Raw genomic sequence first — 14,800 nt, 5'->3', positions numbered from 1 at the left:
AAGATGGCGACAATCACTGCTTAAGACGTGACGAGAAAAGTAAGGAAGACACGGTGAGGCAAATATAAGGACCCGCTACCGGATACCGGAAACAGCATCAAGGTCAGTACATAGTACTGCCGCCAACCCGAACAGCGCCTCACCCGCAAAAAGGAACGAGAAGGTGCCCAAAGTCCCCGAGCGTACTACGAAAGTGAAAGCTACACAGGGAACGGCCATCTTGTGAGGGGCAAAAGAAAAGAGAGGAAAGACCAAGCGCAGGGGGGAGAACACCACGGAGAGAAAGAGAGCTAACTGAGAATACTGAGCGCAACGAGGTAGCCAACACAAACGCTGCCAAACTTGCCAAACAGGGAAAAGCTAAGACGGTCAATCGCCCGAACCAACCAACAACGGTGGCCATTTTGGGGTGGGCAAAAACGATCGCGAAGAGAACGAAGTGCACTAGCGCGATCCAGCTGAAATCCACAAAGCGCCAGCGACAAGAATCAGAAAGCGGTGCACTGGAGCTGGAAAAACCCACACAGGGAAACAAAGAATCAGAAGCGGAAGCAAAAGCTGCGAGCGAACAAAAACTAAACTGAAACCACAGCAATGAGCACCGCCATACTGCAAGGGTCAGACAAGTAAAAGGGAACTGCAGACATACCCCAGAAAGCGCCAACCACCAGCGTCAGGAGGAACAAAAAGCGGTACACCATAGCTAGCACTTCTAAAACTGGGAACAAAGAGGCAGAAAGCGGGGATAGAAAGCTCAGACAAACCTGAAGAAACAGTGCAAAGGAGCAAATAAACAAAATCTAGAAGCGCAGCAGTGAGCGCCGCCATACTAAAAGACAGAGCTATCGCACAATCTTGAAATCAAAAGGCGAAGTAGGCTCAAACAGGAAACCAGGAAAACACGATAAAACAGCACGGAAGGGACAAGAATCGAAAGAGAAAAAGAAAGCTTACACATCACGAAAAGCGCAAACAGCCAGAGACAAGACGTACAGCAAGAGCTAACGTAAAACACAGCCAACACGATCTCAATACGATCGCAAAAACAAGAGACGAAAAAGAGGCAAAAAAGAGACCGAAGAGGCACAACAAAACAGCGCAAAAACGGCAGAAGAAAAGGCGAGGAAGAGGAAGATGTACGCGGAGCGACAACACAGACAAAGCTGACAGGCCGAGGAATACCCACAATGGCAAGAAACCAACCGCAGAAGAACAGACCGGAAAGCCATTTGGACTCTCCCATCAAACAAAAACAAGATATTAACAGCACACTAGACAGCATCCTTAAAAAACTCACAGAAGTACACGACCTAGCCAAATTCACCAAGCAATCCAACTCGAACTGGCAGCAGTAAGAGCGGATATCCACACAGCTAACAACAGAATTTCGGCGGTTGAACAGCTAGTGAGTGACATTGAAGACAAGGCTCTACACACAACTAAACCCATAGAAACCATAGAATGTGTGACATCTGCCCTCCAGAAACAAGCAGCAGAGTTTGAAGACCGAAGCAGAAGAGGAAACATTCGAGTTTTGGGAATACCGGAGGGAGAAGAGGACAATGCGGGCTCTTGCGTAACACTGATGCAAGAAATCATACCGAAGCTCACGGAAATTAATTTTGATGGGCCCTTCGAATTAGATAGAGCATACAGAGTGCCGGCCTTCAGAGCCTCAAACAGGTCGGGCCCAAGACCGATCATCTGCAAGCCTTTAAGATCACATCACACTGATGCCATTTTTGGGGTCGCAAGGAAGAATCCAAATCTGCAATGGAACGGGCAGAAAGTAACCCTAACACAAGACTACTCAAAGCCAACTGTAGACACAAGGAAGGGCTTCCTAGCACAAAGAGACAAACTGAGACAAAATAAATCACGTTCTCCTTCGTGGGCCCCACCAAATTTAAGATCATTAACAATGGAAGGACGCACACATTCGAGGAACCACGAGATCTAGCAAGACATCTGCAAGGACCAACACTTCAGGAGATGGAGACCACAACACTGGGTACCAGTAAAAGACATGCCTCGCATGAACAAGAAGCGGAATAATCCACAGGATTAAGCACCAAACAGCATGAAAAACAGAAACAAACTGCAATCGAGACCTACCTCAAAGGCCAGCTGTGGCGATACCAAGACTCACTACCTCATGAACGTCAACAAACCTACCTCATCCGCAACCACAAAAAGAAGACGTATGATTAGCCATTAAGAGACGCGGACAAGAAACAAATATCCTTTAAATAACCTAGAACTGCACACTAGGGTTAAATGACTCTTAAGAGACACTCCCTGGGGAAGGGCGGGCGGGAGGGATCTTGCCATCGCACACCTTCAGTACGAGTCTACAGAGCAGGGGGGAGAGGAGGGAGGGGGGAAAGGGAGGGGGGTGGTATGTCTATTGTTGTAGAGTATTTCGTCCAATATGTCATGTACATCAAGTATGTCAAGTATGTGGCGTTCGTCTTGTCCATATCTTCGTTAGCGCAGCTGCCAGCACTCTATACAGAAAGTCCTCGACATCAGTGCATCTAATCCCTAATGACAGAAGCAGGGTAAAGGTAGAAAGACCATCCATGTCCAAATCGTACTTGAGCCCCAAGCACTGCCAACAATGACACAAGCAGGTAGTAGTACATTACTAACAGACCTCAAGATCATCTCGCTCAACGTCAAAGGTCTTAACCACCCAATCAAGAGAAAGAAAACCCTAGACGACGTAGCCAAAACAAAGGGAGACATTATCCTATTACAAGAAACAAAACTATCCATAGAAGAGGCAGACAAAATCGGAGCCAGGTGGATCGGCCAGGTTGCTTGCTCACCCGCGGTGGGAAAAAAAAGAGGAGTCATAACCCTGATCAGTAGCAGATCTAACATAACTATCGAGAGCGTGCAGCAAGACAAGGACGGAAGACTACTGATTGCGCAGCTGAATAGAAGAGAGGAGACAATACTGGTAGCAAACATATATGCGCCCAACACAGACGACACTCCATTCTGGGAGAGAGTAACCAAAGATCTAGAATCCAGCCCCTCACACAACATGATGGTAGTGGCGGGAGACTTCAACATGGCGTTAGACCAGACACTAGACAGACAAGCTAAATCTAAGACACGCACTCCAACGTCTCACAAGACACTAATGAACCTATACAACAAACTGGACCTAGCTGACCCATGGCGTGTGCAACACCCCGATACCAGAGATTACACCTTCTACTCGCACCCACACAACTCCTACACCAGAATAGACTACATCCTCATTTCAGGCACTCATATACACCAAACCGAACACACAGACATTGCGGCCAGAGCAATATCAGATCATGCATGCATCAGCCTACACCTGGTGGGGAGACATAACGATCAGTTAACTCGCAGATGGCGACTCAACCCTACAACCCTTGCCAAACAGGAAGACAGAGTCAAAATCCAGAAGGCCATTGCAGAATACATCTCAGACAACGAAACCCCAGACACCCCCCCCCCCCCCAGCACCGTGTGGGAGGCTCTCAAGGCAACTATCAGAGGGGTACTAATAGAAATAAAGGCGAGAAGAGACAGGGAGGCGAGAGCTCCGCTAGCGCAGCTAGAAAAAGACATCAAAAGTCTAGAAACACAACACATTGGAGACATCACAAATCAAAACACACTATCAGAACTCACAAAAAAGAAATACGAATTCAATAGAATACTTAGTGAAGGCGCAGGGATATGGATAAGAAAATACAAAGAGGTCAACCTCTGCGAAGCGAACAAAGCCGGGAAATCACTGGCATCTTACCTCAAACGCAAACAAAGACAGCACAGCATCACATCAATCACAGACACCACAAACAAAACACACACCCGACACAGAGAGATCGTACACACCTTCAAGGAATTCTATAAGGAGCTCTACAACAAAGACGGGGGGCTGGACATAAAAGGAACAAAATCCTACCTAGAGGAGCTAAAATTACTAAAAATAACGGCAGAAGAGGCGAAAGCGCTAGGCCAAGACTTCAAAACCCAGGAGGTTAAGATAGCCATTAAATCTCTAAAAGATAACAAGGCCCCCGGACCAGACGGTTACACAGCGCCATTCTACAAATCCTTCCAAGAACAAATTGTACCGACCCTAGCGAAAGCATTCAACCATTGCGGAGGTCTAGGTGAAGTAACTGCAACAATGTCACAAGCCAACATCATAGTCATTCCAAAGGAGGGTAAAGACCCACAATAGCCAAAAAACTACCGTCCAATATCACTCATCAACCTAGACTGCAAAATATTAGCAACAAGGCTCAGCGGGGCACACCCACAACTAATATGCAACACACAAGTAGGGTACATGAAAGGCTGAATGTCTAGCGACAACACCAGACTCCTCTGCCAAATCATAGAACACTGCTCAAACTCACACTCCCCAGCAGTCACAATCACGCTAGATGCAGAAAAAGCCTTTGACAGGGTGTCCTGGCACTTCCTAGGAGAGTGCCTACAGGCATACAATCTAGGGGAGACGTTCGCCAAAAAGGTCATGGCCCTGTACAAAAACCCAAAAGCACAGATCGCCACTAATGGCACTACCTCAGCCCCATTCGATCTCCAAAGAGGGACCAGACAAGGCTGTCCGTTATCCCCACTGCTGTTCCTACTTGCCCTTGAACCACTGATCAAAGACATCCTCACCAACAAGAACATAGCAGGTATCTCCATCAACAAAACCACGGCAAAGCTAGCGGCCTACGCTGACGACCTGTTGATCATTACAGAAGATCCAACAGAATCCATACCAGCACTCATGAATACCATTGGACATATGCCTCCCACCCCGGGTACAAACTAAATAGAGACAAATCAGAGTGCATGCCCATGAACGTACACACAACCAGAGAAGTACTGGGAGACTCTGGACTGGCATGGCAAACTCAATCGATTAAATATCTAGGAATCAATTTCGGGCGGAACTTAGGAATCACTCTTGATCAGAACGAGGAGAGCACACTGAAAAAGATAAAAGGCCTGCTGGAGAACTGGTCGCCCAAATTTATCACCTGGTGGGGAAGAGTAGAGACAGTCAAAATGATGGTCACAGTAATAGTTAACTACCTAGCCAGTATGCTCCCTCTAGCACTAACAGATGACTTCCATACGAAAATACACCAGGCTATGAACAAATTCATTTGGAGGGACAAAAGACCCAGACTAGCCCTGCAAAAACTAAGATTGAGAAAAGAACTAGGAGGCCTCAACATTGCAGACCTAAGGACATTTCAAACAGCCTGCATGGCCAAGCAGGGGCTGCACTGGGTAATACAAAAGCTGAAATACACACCCACCTGGCTATCCCTAGAGAAAGCCATCCTTAACAACGCAGACCCCCTAACTCTCCTAACAGCCAACAAACCGTCACTGAAAAGGAACCCAATTTTCAAAATTACAAAAATGGCCCTCCTGAAGGTAGATCAGAAACTAGAGGTAAGCCTCAAAAACTCGAAATGGGTAGCTCTATGGGCAAATCCCAAGATAAAATACAGAGGTAAACCCCTAGACATAAGTACGTGGAAGACACTAGGCCTCTCAAACCCGGCACACCTAGAGGAGAAAAGCAAACCGCTCACCTTCAACACCATAAAGGGTAGGTTTAACCTGCCAGAAGTGGAGCTATACAACTTCCTGGCCATCAAAACAGCGATCACAAAAGCAAACCTAAACAGCCTGACCCCCTCAATCTTCCAATTTATGGAAAATCTAAAAAAGACAGGCCACCAGGTATCACAACTTTATAAACTTCTCCGCCCAACCACCTTGAAACTCAACGAAAAAAATAAACAGTACTGGGAAACCCAGATAGGCAGGAACTTATCAGAACTAGAAACTGCCACCATGTGGTCATCCCCTACGAAGAACATAATATCCAGCATTAGCACAAACAAAGTTCTGGCTACTGCACCAGGCACACTGGACCCCCGCAAGACTTGCGAAACTAGGCCTAAGAGAGAACAGCCAATGTTGGAACTGCAACAACACAACAGGGGACCTAGCGCATCTAATCTTCCAGTGCAGCAAGGTCAAAAAGTTCTGGGATAAAGTGTTCAACTTCACAAACCAGACACTAAACTGCACCCTAAAGAAAGAGTTCTGCACTCTTTTTTTTTTATTTCAAAAGTTTTTATTGGTTGTTTCAGCATAGACATATAAAAAGTAAATCCATTAGCGTAATATGAGTCATAATTTTATGAATCAAAGTTACTGTACGCTACAATATATCATAGTAAATGTCAGTACAAAAGTACATGGCTGGCATCTAGCCTAGAACAGTAGGGCACGTATCTTATACTCAATAACAATTTAGTAACAGACATTGTTCTGCACTCTTAACAACAGCACACCTGAATACCCACATCAACACACAACAAGACAGAAACCTTTTAGACTTCCTCCTAACAAGTGCCACAAAAATAGTACTAGCCAACTGGAAAGATACCTCCAAGGTCACATTCAAGGGGTGGCTAAACTGGGTAACATTCTTAAGGGGAGCAGATAGCATGGCTCTAAGATACACCCCGTGGAAGAAACCCAACAGACGGATGTGGTCATCACTAGATATCGCCCTAGACCCGCTAAAGCCACCATAGACACCACATGTACACGCACCGAGAACATGGCACAGTACCATGCGCCGATCTCCAACAAGTCGACGACAACTATGTGTTATGTTATATGTTTAGGAAAAAGCACAGAACCAAGAAAATCAGGCCCATCGCGAAGCAGGCACGGATACGTTTAGCCTAGAGGGTAATGTAACCAACAACCCAACAGCTACAAACAATATGTTAATGACATGTTCTATGTGCCAAAGGAAGACCAAGAGACTAACAGCTAAATATGTTATATGTCTGTATATGTATGTTCCATGTAAATGAAAATACAATAAAAATATTTCAAAAAAATATATATATATTTCATGGACACACACCTGGTTTGCACAAGAGAGGCGGCTCTGTATCATAGACATGCCTAACTGCATTAGTTTTGATCCTGTGTTTTGCTTCAATTAACTCAAAAGAAATGTAAAATTATAAATAGCAGTGTGCAAGTTATCCTTGTTTGTATATATGCTCCAACAATTGCTTTGTCGGCAGAGCTGTTGTCCATCAAAGCTAGACAGCAAATACGTTTGCTATGTGCAGTTTTTGGTATTAAACTGTGTGCACACTTTAAAAAAAAAAAATACAAGCAATTGAGGATTCAACCAATCATGTGCATCCACCCCACCCCACAACCAGGAAGTGGCCACGCCCATGCAGGTGCAGACAATCAGAACCTTCTGGAGAGCTGTGAGCAACTGAGCCACTAGCTGAACTGTGCTGAGCAGAACTGCAGGATGGCATTCCAAGAATCACAGAAGGAAGGAGCAGACAGAATAAGAAAGTTGAAGTTCAGTACAAGTGAGCTTCAGGTGCTTGTGGAGGAGGCGGTGAAACACCACACCCAGCTTTTTGGGAAACAGTCCCTGCAGGTAGCAGAGGCTGTGAAGAGGAAGACCTGGCTGGCAATCCAGGCGAAGGTGAACGCCATAGGTGTGACCCCACGAGAGATAGGTGGTTTAAAAAAAAGATGGTATGATCTCAGGATCATTACCAAGAAGAAGCTGGCTGCACAGAGGAATGAGGCCAACGTCACAGGGGGAGGAAGGAGCAGGGCTCCTGCCCTCACTACCCTGGAGCAGCTGGTGGAGTCGACCTTGGAGCCCGAGAGTGTGTTTGGGATTGGGGATGCAGACAGCTCAGCCAGAGCTGCCACAAAACAAGGTAAGGAGTATGCCCAGCAATCCCCCCCTTCCCTGTCCTTCCCAAATGTGGCTGTGTGACTCACACTCCAGTACAGGTTTTGGTATACACCAGCAATGAATCATGGGAGATGTAGTCATTGAAACACCCATCATGACAGTCATCACACCAAACAACAAGGCATGCCACACACATCAGTCAGAAGCAGTAGAGGACATTGAGATAGTGTGACAGGACTGTAATTTAATACTGAAATACAGGGTTGCTGGACCACTGAGCTAATGTCTATATCTGTCCACAGGAGAGTCATCATGCAGGACAGCGCAGGAGAAGGAGGGAAGGGCACCCCATAAGGGAAGGACTGAGGATGCCAGCATGAGTGCAGGCCGCAGCACTGAACCTCCACCCGCACCAACACCACAGGCAGCTTCACCACCAGAGCCAGCCACAACAGCAGAGCCAGCATCCCCACTGCTGATTGTATCACCACAGCAGGACTCACAAGGACAGTCAGCCTCACCAGCTTCAACTTCATCGGTAGTGGTAAGGCCCAGGAGGCATGCTGTACCCACTCTCCATGTCATGGAGTCGTCCTCTGATGACACAAGGGAGGGTGAGAAGCCAACTGCTCCCCTGGAGGAAACCAATGCTGGGCTGCAGTCCACCTCTGAGGGTGTGCACACCGGTGCGAGACGCCGTAGGGTCCGGGAGTGCAGTACAACTCGGCAGGGTGACAGGGTCTTCAGAGGGCTGGAGGCCACCATGGTTAAAGTGCAGCGCCTGCAGGGGAAAGCGATACAATCCGTGCAAAGACAAATGCGGCACTTAAACAAAAACATAGGCACAATTGACCGGGGCATCAGCTCCATGGCGGAGGGCATGAGGGAAATGGCAGAGGGAATGCGGGACATGTCCCAGTCCTTGATGGTACTCTGCGACAAACTGGATGAGGACAGGTCAAGAAGGCATAGGGAGAGGCAGTACATGCAGCAGCACACCAAGGCGGTGAACCGTCTGGCAACTTCCACTTCCCTGCTCTGCAGGCGCTCTGTGGCAATGCAGGAGGGGCTTGTGCACTGCTGCACTGATGTCTCCAGGGGGATGGGGAAGGTGACATCCACAATGGAACTGCTGCTGACCACCCAGTCAGCCAACGATGGTGCTCTAGGTGTGGGGGAGAGTGAAGAGACCACCAGCAGGAGCAGCAATACCCCACCTGTTCCTGACATCCGGAGGAGCAGCAGGTGGCATGCTGCCGGCCCTGGCTCAACATCCAGTCAGGATAGCCAGCTGCAGGTATCAAGCACTGTTGTGCGTGGGCGCAGACATTAATGCTGCCCACACCTTAATGAACAAATTTTGGGTGAAGTAACCCATAACTACCTCTTAAGGTTGTCACCAATTGGACTGGCATGGTGTGCCATTTGTTAATTGTCGTAGTGCCCAGTTATTAAACTACGTCATGCACATGCAACGCCTGGCTGTGTCTCCTTACTTACTTAAAAATAGTTGTGTGTGATGTCTGCCCGTCTTAGTCTCCCACCTGTTGCTGGCGCTACTCCTGCGTAGGGCTCTGGCTGTTCAGGTCCATCATCAATGTGCTCATGATAAGTTATTTCTACTTCTGTACCTTTCTTTGTGGCAAGGTTGTGCAGCATAACACAGGTTGCAATGATTTTACAACAGATGATTGGTGTGTACTGACGTGCACCTCCGCTTCTGTGGAGGCAGCTGAACCTGCTTTTCAAAAGTCCAAAGGTGCGCTCCACAACGTTGCGTGTTGATTTGTGTGCCACATTGTAACGTCTCTCACTCCGGGTTGATGTGTTCAGGAAGGGAGTGAGGACAAAGGACCGCACAGCATAAGCACAATCGTCTAGGTGGGAAAGAGAGTGCCATTAGTTACATACAAAAGAACACATTCAGCTGCAGTAGCTATCAGGGTATGTCACAATGTTTACCTAGCAGCTATCCTTCCCCAAAATCTCAAGCAGCCAGGCGTGTGTGGATCCCACTGTCCGGGAATATGTACGAGTCGTGGGTGCTCCTAGGAAATTTGGCCACAATGTCAGTGATTATGTTGCCAGCGTCGCAGATTACCTGCACATTTATTGAGTGTGTGGACTTTCTGTTCCTGTAGATGTACTCAGTGGCTGCAGGAGGGCAGATTGGAATGTGTGTCCCATCAATACAGCGTGCGGGAACTGTGCCATCTGATAAAAGTCTGTCTTGGTTTTCTGCAGTTCCGCCTGTGTGTTTGGGAAGCTGATGTAGTGGTGCATTCTCTGCATCATGGCATCCAGGAACTTTCTGAAGAAACAGGACAGGCAACTCTGAGAGACCCCGCCTACCGCAGTTATCACCCCCTGGAAACTGCCAGATGCAAGGAGATGTAGGCAACAGAGCACCTGCACATGTGGTAGTATGGCGTGCGCCCTTGGTGTTGGGTGTTCCAGGAGTGGGTGCAGGTCCCTTATCAAGTCCAGGATGGTGTGGGGGTGTAGCCTTTATCTCTCATGGATCTCTGCCTCAGTAAGTTGGAAGAGTGTGATCCGCTGTCTGTAGACATGCTCCTCCCGTCTCCAGATCCTCTCTCCTGCTGCCTGTAGCCGTAGCCGCCTTGCAATGACGTAGAAAGCCGCCATAGTGATCACACTGTTGCATTTTGGGATTGCTTATATACTATGTGGCTGATTACCACCTGCTTCCAGTTGGTGTAAATTACCGACTCTTAAATACCGAATTTCATGACATTCGGTATTTCTGATTTTACCTACATATCTTTTCTCATTTTACCGTTTCTTATTTACCGATTCGGTAAATACCGATTCGGTAATTTTGAATTCGGTAATGATGAATCGGTATTTACCGATTCATATTTACCCAATCCTTAAATTTGGCCTCCTACATATCAAATGCCTAAATACCGGTCGGTAACGGCAAATTTACCGAATTTCGGCCGTTACCGACCGGTATTTAGCTACCTACATATGGCCCTTGATATTTTAGATATAGGAGGGCATTAAATTCGGCGCTTCCAGCAGCACATCTGAGCAGATGATTTAAAAAACGTTGTTTTTTACAAATGCTTTCTAAGTAAGGATAACCACATCTCAGTTGCTGAATAGAAACCCCATTTCTTGCCCGATTTCCAGTCATAGCTTTTGCCAGGTCGAGCATTCTTTCCTTATTGATAAACTCAGTCAAACCCATGTGTCGTCCTCGCTTCATATGCGGACCCTAGCCTTCTCCATACTGTTGCTAGATTCAACTCAAGATGGAGTTTTCTTTCATTGCACATCCACTCATTTTTCAATCATTCATCCTTTAGGAAATTCATTAAAATGAATCTCGTCAATGCCACCTCCATACAGTGGTCCAACCTGCTACACATATTTAACTATTCCTACTGCCATGTTGTCCAAGGTTGAAATATCAAACTCGCCACCACTGATCACAATACCCCCTACTACACCCTGAACAGTAGAATTGGCATGGAGGTTAGGTTAAATATATCTGACAAACAGTTCCCAATGTATCAAAATCGGAAACCATGTCTGACCTTGTTGCTGGCCCCTTTGGGGACCCTAAAGGCTCCATCGCTTGTCCCCTATTCTTTATCCTTTATGTAAAAACCCTTGATTGAACTTTGAGGAAAGTCCCATAATGCTTTCCAACAGTATACTGATGAATTGCAACTTTTTTTGAAGACTCAGGCCCCTGAATATTTCAACAGGCTAGATCTGTGTCTGAAAGACATTGCTGCATGTATGTCCCAGATGAACCAAAAACGAAATCCCAAGAAAGCCAAGTTTCTCCTCCTTTGTCAAAACACAATGACAATTGACATTTGCTGGCCCACTAAAATCGAGGAGCTAACAACCCTCCACAAAATCAATACTTCATCTACGTCTCTTCTAAACGGGTAAGTAAGAATCTCACCTTTGGCAGTTTTGTTAATAAGTGCAAGATTCCAACTCAAACATCTGCATAATGTCATACACCATCTCCAGTGCTGGCTTTGAAATTGCTATTCAAGCCTCTGTAAATTTAGAGACTTAGGGCCATATGTAGGTGGCAAAATACCGGTCGGTAACGGCCGATTTCGGCCGTTACCGACCGGTATTTGTAATTCCAGATGTAGGGGGCCTGAAAATTACCGATTCGGTAATTACCGAATATTACAGATTCGGTAATATTTAAGGAATTATTACCTACATGGCATTTACCGAATTGTAAATACCGAATCGGTAAAATTCGGTATTTACGATTCGGTAAATGTCATTTACCTACATAGGGCCCCTTATGTGGAAAAATTCCTGTTCACGGGCCTCCCTAAGACCGGCCTTGCACCTATTAGAGCTACCCTTCACTCTGCAGCTACATTGATCACCAAATTTGACATGATCTTATCTCTTCTCAAATCTCTCCTATTATTTCGATTGGAATCGTGCCCTCTTTACAAGACTGGCTGCTTCACTAACAAAGCTATGTACTCTGCCTATTATGTGGCACAAACACTAAGCTCTAATCACTACTACTTGTATTGCTCTTGCATCTACTTCTTCATCTCATCCCACCTTTTTCTCTCCCCTTACAGTAAAAATGTCCCCCAAGCATCGTATTTTATATTGCAAAACACCTCTTTACAATTTTCGGCACACAGCTGAATTTATTAATCCTGCATTCTTTCCTGGTTCCAAAGCGAGCGATTTAGCCACTAAAACTACATATTTTCTTCTATATTTAATACCTAGAAACAATCTACATTTATTCTTTGAGCAGCACCTTTTTCTGTTTGCAAAATAAATTCATGACATTTAAAAAGCTTTTCCGGTCCCTTGCGGCCCCTCTAGTGAAAATGAAAACTGATAAAAGCTAGCGTTATGTATGTTCCACATCAGCTCCTCTACATTAATTCTTTTTGAAATATTGCTTCATAAACTCCTACAAAGAGTACAAACGAGACAATAAGCAGGCAAGCTGGTTCAGTGCCATCTACGGAGCAAGCATTGGCAAACCCAAATGTTTGCGTTTCATATGTTAACGCATACAAACAAAGGCATCAAAAATGTTATTTGCATAATTATCACATACAAATCAGCCACAATACCTACTAAGCATAGTGTAACATTACTGGATTATTTGATCTCCACCATGAGCAGGAAGTGCTTGTATCTAGAAAAAATATCTGATGATGGTCACCTTTACTGATGACAAATACTATAGTACCATACGTCCTGTGTTAAATTCAGGTTTCATGTCATCCTATCCAAAATGCACAATGTAGTCAAAGGAATGTGAAGAAACATAGTTATAACTGTGGTATCAACCCACTTAAACAATAGGGACATATTTCGTATGAAAACAGTTAAATGGGAAAGTATTTACATCATACCATAGTCAGTAGGGCTGTGGTCTGTGTGTGTGTGGGTGTTTCAGGATTCTGGATAAGCTCAGGCAGACAACAAAGCATCAGGCTCACAGGGGTTGGAAAATACGGATAACAGGTCTGTGGAAACTGAGGAGAAAGGGAACTCTAGACCAATAGCTGTAGAATATTTAGTTATTCACTTTCTGGGTTCGTTGCTCGGTTATCAGTGGTAGAGCCATATTTATGACCACACATTGTTTTCAGACTTTGCCTGTAAATATTCCGTTAGTCGCATTGGCTTTCGGTTTCACACTCAATCAATCAATCAAGGCATTTATATAGCGCGCTACTCGCCCGGAGGGTCTCAAGGCGCTTAGGGGAGGGGGGGTCCGCTACTGCTCGAACAGCCAGGTCTTGAGCTGTTTCCTGAAGGCAAGGTGGTTCTGGGTCAGGCGGAGGTGGGTCGGGAGGGAGTTCCAAGTCTTGGCGGCCAGGTAGGAGAAGGACCTTCCTCCTGTGGTGGCTCTTCGGATCCGGGGGACGGCGGCGAGGGCGTGGCTGGTCGATCGAGCTGGCGCGTGGGAGCGTAGAAGTTGAGGTGGCTGTTGAGGTAAGCTGGTCCTTGGTTGTGCAGGGCTTTGTGTGCGTGGGTGAGGAGACGGAAGGTGATTCTCTTGTTGACTGGGAGCCAGTGCAGATCTCTCAGGTGTTCGGTGATGTGGCTGCGACGGGGGATGTCCAGGATGAGTCGTGCTGAGGCGTTCTGGATCCGATGGAGTCTCTTCTAGAGTTTGGTGGTGGTTTCGGCGTAGAGGGAGTTGACGTAGTCCAGTCGGCTGGTGACGAGGGCCTGGGTGACCATCTTCCTGGTCTCGGTGGGGATCCACCGGAAGATCTTACGTAGCATGCGCAGGATGTTGAAGCACTGTATTTGTTGCTCATGTTTGTTTTCCTCCCTCTCAGTTCCACAGTGTTTGTTGTCTTCCTCCCTTCAGTTCCACTGTTAGTTCCTCCCTCAGCCTTACCCCCAGTCCAGTGTGTTTCTCATCGAGTCCTGGGGCTCTCAGTTGAGTTTGAGGTGAGCTTATTGGTCACCAAAGCAATACCCACTGCCAAAACTTGTAAGCTCTGAATGGCGTATTGTTCAACCAGCTTGTCAAACATTTCTATTGTTGACTGTCTTCCGAACACTATCCGTCTCCGCAACATCAAGTTACAGTAGTGCTGTCCCTTTACTGAATCCATTCCATGCTGAAGAGTGAGCTCTAGTCCCGAGTTTCTCTCTGTCGCTCCCCCAATGCAAGTTAAGTAGGTTACTCAATAAGCAGACCAGAGTGAAGAGAAGATTCAGGTTTATTCCATACGCCCAGCATACCAGGCTCCTCCCACTGCGTTCTAGAACTTCGTGACGGCAAAGTTCCACTGTTCTAGTCTACTCTACAATGTTCTGGTATTTTCTACAGTGCAAGCGACACAGGTGACGGACGGACAGTTGAGTACAGCATACTGTCTCATGCATAAGAGAATGAGGATATGGCATAAAGTGTACGTTATCGCATCACCTAGGAAGTGCTTATCCCACGCATCAGTCACTTGGCATCCATGGTAGACAGAGGCCTTTTAGCGAGAGTAGTGGGAG

General features: G+C 46.4%; 1 protein-coding gene across 1 annotated transcript; it reads left to right on the top strand.

The window, feature by feature from the left end:
- The first annotated feature begins 7,381 nt into the window (after positions 1–7,381).
- Positions 7,382–9,259, top strand: LOC147689025 (uncharacterized). The gene is made up of 2 exons (XM_086939856.1): positions 7,382–7,808; positions 8,089–9,259. Exons 1-2 carry the CDS (start codon positions 7,382–7,384, stop codon positions 9,117–9,119), a joined length of 1,458 nt encoding a protein of 485 aa, XP_086795982.1. The 3' UTR covers positions 9,120–9,259.
- Positions 9,260–14,800: the final 5,541 nt, after the last annotated feature.

Source organism: Lissotriton vulgaris, chromosome 10 (genome assembly GCF_964263255.1).
Source record: "Lissotriton vulgaris chromosome 10, aLisVul1.2, whole genome shotgun sequence".
Lineage (NCBI taxonomy): Eukaryota > Metazoa > Chordata > Amphibia > Caudata > Salamandridae > Lissotriton > Lissotriton vulgaris.
This window is presented reverse-complemented; position numbering and strand designations above follow the sequence as displayed.